The sequence below is a fragment of the Gadus chalcogrammus genome, chromosome 22 (assembly GCF_026213295.1).
Source record: "Gadus chalcogrammus isolate NIFS_2021 chromosome 22, NIFS_Gcha_1.0, whole genome shotgun sequence".
Taxonomy (NCBI): domain Eukaryota; kingdom Metazoa; phylum Chordata; class Actinopteri; order Gadiformes; family Gadidae; genus Gadus; species Gadus chalcogrammus.
The window spans coordinates 11,155,579-11,166,315 of NC_079433.1; the positions used below are offsets into that span (position 1 = coordinate 11,155,579).

At 48.3% G+C, this 10,737-nt stretch overlaps 1 protein-coding gene across 4 annotated transcripts in view; it reads right to left on the reverse strand.

Moving 5' to 3' along the window:
- The window catches only part of fhod3a (formin homology 2 domain containing 3a), a 60,245-nt gene that overhangs the window by 5,139 nt on the left and 44,369 nt on the right, over nucleotides 1–10,737 (reverse strand). For all 4 annotated transcript variants that reach the window (XM_056582112.1, XM_056582111.1, XM_056582110.1 and 1 more), the window contains 8 exons: nucleotides 10,314–10,682; nucleotides 8,448–9,169; nucleotides 6,589–6,729; nucleotides 4,582–4,740; nucleotides 3,644–3,826; nucleotides 1,873–1,992; nucleotides 1,077–1,238; nucleotides 362–552 (listed from right to left, as the gene is read on the reverse strand). In XM_056582112.1, coding sequence (XP_056438087.1) covers nucleotides 362–552; nucleotides 1,077–1,238; nucleotides 1,873–1,992; nucleotides 3,644–3,826; nucleotides 4,582–4,740; nucleotides 6,589–6,729; nucleotides 8,448–9,169; nucleotides 10,314–10,682 — 2,047 coding nt within the window. The remainder of the gene's footprint in view (nucleotides 1–361; nucleotides 553–1,076; nucleotides 1,239–1,872; nucleotides 1,993–3,643; nucleotides 3,827–4,581; nucleotides 4,741–6,588; nucleotides 6,730–8,447; nucleotides 9,170–10,313; nucleotides 10,683–10,737) is intronic.

The following is a 10,737-nucleotide window of genomic DNA, read 5'->3' on the forward strand; positions in this document are numbered from 1 at the left end:
GTTTAACAAGTTGCCTTTACTATTTCATGGAGAGTAAACGGTCAAGGTAAAAGTAACTTGACTGATATTAACCTCTAGCCTCATTGCTTCATATCCCACTTTGAAGCCCTATTCTTAGCTATTACTAATCTGCAACATAAGCACATTTTAAAAGGATCATTTAGTGTAGCTTAAAGACCGTTTTAAAAGGACCACTGTGGAAAGATGACTAACTACTCTCAGAAAGTTGTAGTCAAAACAGAACTTTATTTACCCCCGAAAAGAGGGTAGATCTAGAAGGGATGTTTTCCAGTTTTCCCGTTGTACGTGTGGCTCGGCTCGACCCATGGCGGTGTGGTCGGCGTGGGGACGGGGGCTCTACCTGTTGATGATCCGGCGGTGGACGATCTTCAGGATGATGATGCGCTCGGCGCAGTCCTTGAGGAAGTCCGACATCTTCTGCTTGAGCTGGGCCTTCATCTCGTGCTTGGCGATCACCTTCAGGTGGTCCCAGGAGGCTTTGCAGCGGCGCTCCATCTGGGTCAGGGTCTCCTGCAGCTGGTCGAAGTCCACCTGGGGGGAGAGAGGGAGGGAGGGAGGGTCAAATCCTAGAAGATATCCCATGCTGGGGGTCACGATTAAGGTTTGATCGGATTGCTTTAATGGCGATTCACTCTAGTGGATTAAGCCAAAACGTGCATCCGTCCTAAGAGACTTGAAGTGCCTTTTTTGTACATTATGGAGCGGGTAGGGGTGAGGCATCCTGGTAGACTGAGGACAATATCATTTGAATCCAGAACCTTTATTCTGTGCGTCAATCACCGTAAACACTAGACTAGTTCTACTCAATTAATTATTAGTATGAATGAGTTTGATTCCCAAGGTTGCAATAGAGGGGGGTGAGGGTTCCCGACATGTCAATCTACATGGGGTAATACACTGCTTGTGAACACACTGTTGGAATAGAGTGGTGTTTCACTCTCAACCACCACCACGCAGTGTCTACCACTTCCATCCTGCCTCACCGTGCCATGGATGAATGTTGACCTTTACATAAGTCCCATGAACACGGCGCCATACAGTGACCTTCGACTGACCTTGGCGGAGCGGGTGATGGCGCCGATCTCGGAGTAGAGGTCGGAGCTCTGGGGGAAGTTCTCGGCCACCACGGAGCAGACGTGGTGCAGCAGGGACTGCTTGTGCACCGTGTCCTTCACCTCCGGAACCTTCTCCAGGTAGGTCAGCTCAAAGCCCTTCGCCTGGACACGCACGCACACACGCACACGCACACACACACACACACACACACACACACACATACACACAAAGAGACAAACACACGCACACATATATACACATCCAAACACACATACACACATATACACAAAGAGACAAACACACGCACACACGCACACACACACACACACCCATATATACACATCCAAACACACATACACACACAGAGACCAACACACAAACACACGCACACACACAGACACACACACACACACACATGCAATCAGACATGCACACACACAAACAAAAACACACACACACAAACACACCGAAACACACACACACACACACACACACACACACACACACACACACACACACACACACACACACACACACACACACACACACACACACACACACACACACACACACACACACACACTCAGTCAGACGAGCAGACACACAAACAAAAACAAACACACACCGAAAGAAACACACACACACATCATCAGATAAACAGTGAAGGAGGCCTTTCATTACAGCTTTAAGTGATGTAAGTGTGTCGGGAAAAGGAGAAGATCAGAGGGAGAGCGAGGTGTGGGGGTCGGGACGGGGAGGGGAGGGGGGGGGATCGGGACGGGGAGGGGGTCTTACGTTGGTTCCGTTGAGGAAGTTCCCGATGGCGAGCAGCGTGGAGAGGATGTGGCGCAGCGTCTTGTTCTTCTCCAGCTGCTCCATCCCTTCCTTCAAGTCCTGCAGGGGCTCTGCCACTTCCTGGACAGACACACAAACACACACACAGGCACACACACACACACACACACACACACACACACACACACACACACACACACACACACACACACACACACACACACACACACACACACACACACACACACACACACACACACACACACCCGCACGCACGCATACACAAACACAAACATTTACAAAAACACACACAAATAAACATACACACACACAGACACACACACAAACAATTACACACACATACACACACAAACACCATTAAAAGTTAATGGAGACATACCAACAGCATGCGCATCTCATTGCAGACCCATGGTGACCTAAGTGTACAACAGGTGGGCCTGTGGTCTCTGGCGGGCTGTGAATCACCAGCCAGTGTTCTGTGGTTACCGCAGGTTGTGTGAGGATTGTGTCATCCGTTGCTATCAAAACCTGCTTCTGATTACACAAGCCTTTGAAGCTTTTATCCAGGAAGCTCTCCTCTATGTGTGTGTGTGTTTGTGTGAGTTCACATGTGTGTGTGTCTGTGTGTGTGTGTTATGTGTTCACATGCATGTTTGTGTGTGTTAGGGTTTTCAAATCATATTCGTCAGTTGACTGATGGTCAAATGATTTATGATGTCTTTTTAGATAAACAACGCTTACATTTGGCTGAGGTTTGCATGACTTAAAAACTTGAAAAAAATAAATCGGCACGGTTTCATGAAGCGGCTTAGATACTGCGCTAAATGATGGTCGCCTCTAACTTTTCATAATATGACGACAGTGTCGTCATATTGTGAAAGCATCTGCATTCAATATAATACCTGGTATCTAATGTTATACATATAAAATTAAACAGTGGCCGGTTTCTTTAGAGAAAGAGCTGTCTCGGTATGTTGCTCTCTATTAAAAGCACTCCTGCAGCCGACCGGTCCCACCGGGACGAGTGGGGAATGTTTGGAGATCAGAGCCACACGGAAAACTGTAAAATTTACAGGAGAGCCGACATGTTTTCCATTCTGCAGCCCCGTCTTTGAACTCCGGCCCCTCTTCCTCCCACCCTAAGTGCATTCCTTGCGTGTGTGTGTGTGTGTGTGTGTGTGTGTGTGTGTGTGTGTGTGTGTGTGTGTGTGTGTGTGTGTGTGTGTGTGTGTGTGTGTGTGTGTGTGTGTGTGTGTGTGTGTGTGTGTGTGTGTGTGCGCGTCAGGAAACACTGAAGCTTCATTAGAAAAGCGGCACGTTTGGTAATTTGTTGTCATGCTGTGATATAATGATAGTGTTGTTGTGTGGCTTGGAATCAAGGAAATACAAATCCATGAAGGAGCCGAGGTTGGGCCTCTTACATACGGATTCCTGCAGATATTCAGAATTGAACACAGAACCTTCTGGCTGGCCGTCTAACACTTCGGGCGCTACCCATCCAGCCCTCCTTACGAGTTGACAACTGATTTTAATCTTCTTCCAATTCAGAAATGTTTGTTCTTGATTTCCCGTAAAATATTCATCCAATCCGCATTTTTGCCCCAAAAATAAATTTGAATCTAAAATTTGTTTTGGAAAAAGTTTTTTTTGGCGGGGGGGGGGGATTGAAAATTGTTCCAGAATCCGCATTTTAGCAATTCATTGTTTCTCCAGCCCTGGGCTCCCCTCTGGCCCTCCTCCAGCTACACACCTTCTCGGTGGCCTCGTAGTCCAGCTTGAAGGCCCAGAGCTGCAGGCGCGCCGACAGCTCGCTGATGGAGGACAGGCTGAGCAGGAACTGCTCCGCCGAGCCCAGCGGCACGTCGGGGTTGGCCAGCTGGGCCTCCTGGATCCTCTGCTTCTCCTCCTCCGTGGGGATCATGGTCAGGATTTTCTAGAGGGAGGGAGAGAGAGAGAGAGAGAGAGAGAGAGAGAGAGAGAGAGAGAGAGAGAGAGAGAGAGAGAGAGAGAGAGAGAGAGAGAGAGAGAGAGAGGGGCGAGAGAGAGAGAGAGAGAGAGAGAGAGGGCGAGAGAGAGAGAGAGAGAGAGAGAGAGAGGGGCGAGAGAGAGCGCGCGAGAGAGAGAGAGGGGCGAGAGAGAGCGCGCGAGAGAGAGAGAGGGCGAGAGAGAGCGCGCGAGAGAGAGAGCGAGAGAGAGCGCGCGAGAGAGAGCGAGAGCGAGAGAGAGAGAGAGAGAGAGAGAGAGAGAGAGAGAGTATATACGTTGGGTGCATCCTTTGTTAACATGGAGGGCCCAAGTGGGAAACAAACCGTAATTAAGGTGGAAATGTAGCATGCTCAACCAGTTGAGCCAGATATCAACGTAGAAGTAGCAGGTGTAGAAGTAGTAATGGTAGTAGTGGTATTAGTTGTAGTAGTAGTGGTAATGGTAGTAGTGTTATTAGTTGTAGTAGTAGTAGTAATAGTATGGTAGTGTAGTAGTAGTGTTGGTCAAAGTAATAATACACTTCAGTTACAAAGCACTGTTTAAGAACAAGCTTTGCAAAGTGTAGAGAATACAGCAGAGGACAAAATTAAACAACGCAGAAAAAAAAGATAGTTAGATAAACCAGGATTAGCAATAAAATAACCAAAATGGGTCAATAAAAACTTTTAAAAACTGGGCAGGGTTGATCACAGCAGTGCCTACCTCTATGCCCTCCTTGTTGAGCGCGTACTCGTCAAAGTTGACGATGGCGGTCTTGATGGTGCGTGGGGGGGGCAGTACTGTCATGCCGATGTTGATGGCGTTGCTCCTCTTGGAGTCCAGCACTATGACCTCCTGCCGCTTGCCGTCCGCCGCCGTTTTCTGTAGTCACACACACACACACACACACACACACACACACACACACACACACACACACACACACACACACACACACACACACACACACACACACACACACACACACACACACACAGAAAGGGTCAATGTCTCTATCTGCGTCTCCCTTTATAGACTATTATAGGCTTAGTGGGATCTCCCCCTGAAGCTAAATGGAAAGCAGCTGTGGTAAAGGAGTTAGCCTAGCTCGGCTTCCCTTTCATTCACTTGATTTTATCGCCATAGCTTCAAGAGCTATGAAACATATGTGTCATATATATAGGAGCCCAGTGTGTAGATACTTGAGTCACGTGAATAACGACTTCATAAAACTCTGAAAGTAACACTAGAAGCGGGAGAGAACACAGCGAGTAACATCAGAGCAGGTGTTAAGAACTAGCTTGCGCTCGCTAGAGGACACGGCACATGTAGTCAATTCCATTATGCCATTCTTACATAACCATAACTATTACCATATGAGTGCTTATAATCGTACGCTGAATCAAAACATTGAAATACATATTGAACATATGTTTTTGTCTGTGAGTTTGATGTCCATCTGCTGTCCATTGAAGAGAACTTGTTTCGTAGTGTACCCGTAACAATTGTAAGGAACAAAGACCTGGCTTTTTTTATTTCCGTTTCCAGTGGCATACATAAGAGCATATTCCCGGCTTTTGGGGACAGAGAAACACTGAACTAGGGTAGCCCATAAGGGGTACCCCCCAACCATAGCTACCTTTCCATTCCCACCCTTGAAGAACAATATTAGCTGATCTCCGTTGACACCCAGGTGCGGACCACCCGGCCGCAGCCAGGGGAGGGGGGGTGCAGGTGAATTGATAATTGGTGCAGTTAGTGGCATGTGTGTGTGTGTGTGTGTATGGTGTTTATCTGGTGTGTGTGTGTGTGTGTGTGTGTGTGTGTGTGTGTGTGTGTGTGTGTGTGTGTGTGTGTGTGTGTGCGTGGGTGTGGGTGTGTTTGAGTGTGTGAGTGTGTGTGCGTGGCTGAAATGCGAGGGGCCTGGTTCGAGCTGCCTGTCTTTGTGAAACATACTTTTACCATTTATAGGCCATGTGGGACTTAAAGAGTTTAAGAGCCGGGGCTGGGCCGCTCTACTTTACTCTGCTCCGGTTAGAACGGCGGAGAACACATAAGCCCCTACAAAACCACACAGACCTCACTACTACGACCGCTGCTGGGGGCCGGGGGAGGACTGACTTCTGTTTCGCTGTGCAGGATCATCTAGGTGTCAATAATCACCAACCACACAAACCACGGGGATTCAGTATAATAAATCCTGCATGTCTCACCAAATTTAACAAATGTGTCGAAAGAGTTACACATCATTTTTTGTGTGGAGGAGGTGAGGTTTTGCCAGACGGTGAAGCTAAACAACATAGATGGTTTATTCTAGGTTTTGGCCGCATCTTGTTAGCCTGGGTATACCCATGCTGCCTTGCGCACAATTTCATTTTGCGCTGCTAGGCGCTGCCAATCACAGAACGGGGAGGGACAGCAAGACGATGACGAGGTCTATTCGACACACACATCGTCTTCTTCCTTATCGAATTTCTGTCGCTCTAAATACGCCATCTGGTATAATTGATATGATTGGCTATAAGCTACGTACAGACTCATATCATAGACATTCGTAGCGCCAAATAAACGGCTCCGGGCAATCGTAAACCACGCCTCAAATACGAGAAAATGAATGTGTGGCCGTTAGCCACACATTCTAGAATCTTGCTAGCGTCACAAACAAATCTGTGAGTGTGAACCCCAAAGTGAACCCAGCATGTTCTACACATGGACCGTCGCTCCCTTTACCTTGGTCACGGCGATCTCCTTGGATTTGGTCTCAAACAGGTGCTCCAGTTTGGCCGTGTCCACTTTGACGGGCTCCAGTTTGGACCAGAGGGAGTCTCCGCTGCGGCTGTAGTCCTGGTACTGGTACTCAGACGGCCGCACCTGTTCACAACCACAACCAGGTGGAACACATTCAGCAAACCGGGACGCTTCTTTGATGTGTTCGCCGAATACCAATGAAACCCCAAAAACATTGAGTTCCCAACGCATAACCCTGGAGACCAAGACCAATAAAGCCAACAAAACAGAGAAGTCTAAATCGTGGAACCAGAACAACAACAACAACAACTACCGAGCATTTGCCAGTACCCACTGATGAGTTACGTTGACGGTAATAATCTAATACAAATGAAAGAAAACAAGAAGAAAGAAAAATAAATAATTAACTTTAGCGTGTACTTCACGCTCAACTTCCAGGTAAAACTATTAACTATTACCAGGACTTGAATGCAGCACTATGAACAGTACTATAGAACTATAAACAGAACTATATAACTATGAAAAGTACTAATGTACTATGAACAGTACTATAGAACTATGAACACTACTATAGTACTATGAACAGTACTATAGACCCTCACAACAGTACTATACAACTATAAACAGTACCAGTGTGCTATAAACAGCCCTATAGAACTATAGAATTATAAAGAGCACTCTAGATCTATAAGCAGCAACATAGAACTATAAGCAGCACTACTATAGAGCTATAAACAGCACTACTATAGAGCTATAAACAGCACTACTATAGAGCTATAAACAGCACTACTATAGAGCTATGAACAGCACTACTATAGAGCTATGAACAGCACTACTATAGAGCTATGAACAGCACTACAATAGAGCTATGAACAGCACTATATAACTATAAGCAGCACTATAGAACTATAAGCAGCACTATAGAGCTATAAGCAGCACTATAGAGCTATAAGCAGCACTATAGAACTATAAACAGCACTATAGAACTATAAACAGCACTATAGAGCTATAAACAGCACTATAGAGCTATAAACCACTATAGAACTATAAGCAGCACTATAGAACTATAAGCAGCACTATAGAGCTATAAGCAGCACTATAGAGCTATAAGCAGCACTATATAACTATAAACAGCACTATACAGCTATAAACAGCACTATAGAACTATAAGCAGCACTATAGAACTATAAACAGCACTATAGAACTATAAGCAGCACTATAGAGCTATAAGCAGCACTATAGAACTATAAGCAGCACTATAGAGCTATAAACAGCACTATAGAACTATAAGCAGCACTATAGAGCTATAAGCAGCACTATAGAACTATAAGCAGCACTATAGAACTATAAGCAGTACTATAGAGCTATAAGCAGCACTATAGAACTATAAACAGCACTATAGAGCTATAAACAGCACTATAGAACTATAAGCAGCACTATAGAACTATAAGCAGCACTATAGAACTATAAGCAGCACTTTAGAGCTATAAGCAGCACTATAGAGCTATAAGCAGCACTATGGAGCTATAAGCAGCACTATAGAACTATAAGCAGCACTATAGAGCTATAAGCAGCACTATAGAGCTATAAGCAACACTATATAACTATAAGCAGCACTATAGAGCTATAAGCAGCACTATAGAGCTATAAGCAGCACTATAGAACTATAAGCAGCACTATAGATCTATAAGCAGCACTATATAACTATAAGCAGCACTATAGAGCTATAAGCAGCACTATAGAGCTATAATCAGCACTATAGAGCTATAAGCAGCACTATAGAACTATAAGCAGCACTATAGAGCTATAAGCAGCACTAGGAAGCATCCCAAAGGGCCCACCTCGCTCCAGAACAGGCGGATGGTCTTCTTCTTCTTGCTGAAGAGCGGGGGCTCGGTGGGGGGGGCCGAGGGCGTGTTGAAGGCAGGGGGCGGGGGGGGCCTCATCATGCCCATCATGGGCGGTGGGGGAGGGGGGCAGCCGGCCATCCCCAGCATGGGCGGCGGCGGGGGGAAGCGCGGGGGCATCAGGGAGGGCAGCGGGGGCGGCGGCGGCGGCCGGTCGCTGAAGCCCTGCCGCAGCCCGGCGTCCAGGACGTCCCGGTCGTCCGTCTCCGTGAGGTCGGTGAAGTCGAAGTCGTCGCCGATGCGCAGCTCCCGTGGGCTGGCCAGCAGCTGGTCCCAGATGGTCTCCGACTCCTTCTTGGGGGGCGGCGGCGGTGGGGGGGGCTCCTCCGGAGCGGGCGTGGTGGAGGAGGAGGAGTGGGGGTCCGGCGAGCCCAGGTCCTTGACCAGGTCCCCGAAGCGCTCGGCGAAGGCGCGCACGGTCCCCCCGCGAAGCTCGGGGCCTTCGGGTTCCTGGGGCGTCTGGGTGTCGCCCGGCTCGGCGGCGTCTGTCGTCGCGGCGACGGCCTCGCCCCCTTTCTCCTGCTGCTTCTCCTCCTCCTCCTCCCCCTCCTCTTCGTCGGAGGGCTTCTTGCTCTGGGAGTACAGCATGTCCAGCATGAAGAGCTTGCTGTTGAGCAGCTTGCTGCACGGCTCGCTCACCTCCGCCTCGATACACCCTGAGAGAGAGGGGGAGAGAGAGAGGGAGGGAGGGAGGGAGGGAGGGGGAGTGAGAGAGAGAGAGAGAGAGAGAGAGAGAGAGAGAGAGAGAGAGAGAGAGAGAGAGAGAGAGAGAGAGGAGAGAGAGAGGGAGACAGCGGGAGAGAGAGAGAGAGTCAACAAGAGGGAGAGGGAGAGAGAGAGAGAGAGAGAGAGAGAGAGAGTCAACAAGAGGGGGAGAGAGAGAGAGAGAGAGAGAGAGAGAGAGAGAGAGAGAGAGAGAGAGAGAGAGTCAACAAGAGGGGGAGAGAGAGAGAGAGAGAGAGAGAGAGAGAGAGAGAGAGAGAGAGAGAGAGAGAGAGAGAGAGAGAGAGAGAGAGAGAGAGAGAGAGAGAGAGAGAGAGAGAGAGAGAGAGAGAGAGAGAGAGAGAGAGTCAACAAGAGGGAGAGGGAGAGAGAGAGGTTCAATCATTTGATTAAATGAGTGTCGAGCAGGAAGTGTTGTTTACATATCATATTGAGAGTGATCTGCCTGATGTTATTGCAAACAATTTCCCCTACTTAAACTTTCTTCCAAGACCCTCCAACCCACATCAGAAGGGGAAAACAGGTCTCAAGGTATGTGTGTGTGCACATGCGTGCATGTGTGTGTGGAAATCTCAGGTAGTTTAACGCCTGATTTAGTCTCGCTCATTCCCGAACCTTGTTTGCTTAAATTAAAAACATGACCTGCCCTCGACCTTAACTCACCTGGCCCCAACTACAGTAGCCTGCTTCAGTCGATAAATATATGTAGGTGTGTGTGTGTGCGTGTGTTTGTCAATGTGTGTTTGTAAGTCTGTGTGTTTATTTTTGTTTTGATGTACAGGTACGTGTTTTGTAATATGTTTGCATGTTTTTGAATGCATACATTAGTTTGTGTGTATGTTTGTGTGTGCGTGTGTATGTTTGTGTGTGAGTTTGCGTGTGTTTGCTAGTGTGTTTGTATGCGCGTGTGTGCGACTGCATGTAGGTGCGGACGTGCGCGTGTATGTGTGTGAGTTTGTGCGTGTGCGCTCCTGTGTTTGTGGCACTGTGTGTGATTGTGTGTGTGTGCGCTCCTGTGTTTGTGGCACTGTGTGTGATTGTGTGTGTGTGCGTGCGTGTGAGGTGTGAGGCTCCTACCATTCTTGCTGTTGGCTCTCTCCTCCCGCTCCTCCCTCTCCAGGGTGCTGCTGGCCGAGGAGATACTGGAGGCCGAGCAGTTGTCCTTCTCGTTCACCTCCTCATTCTGACGCTCCTTGTCACTCAGGATACCGCTGTCCTCCTCCTCTGCCGCCTCCCCCCCTCTCTCCTTCTCTTCTTCCTTCCCTCCCCCCTCCTCCTCCTCCTCCTCCTCCCTCTTCTCCTCTCCAAGCGATTTCTCTTCCGACGCCTTTTCCCGTTCCTCCTTCTCCTTCTTTTGCTCCTCTTCCTCCACCTCCTCTTCCTCTTGTCCTGTGCTGGCCACCGTCTCCTTCTCCTCCGTGTCGACGCTAGAGTTGTCTGCGTCCCCTGTCGCACACAGGAGCCGAGGAGAAGGGTTTCTAATGTGTATGAGCGGGTTCAG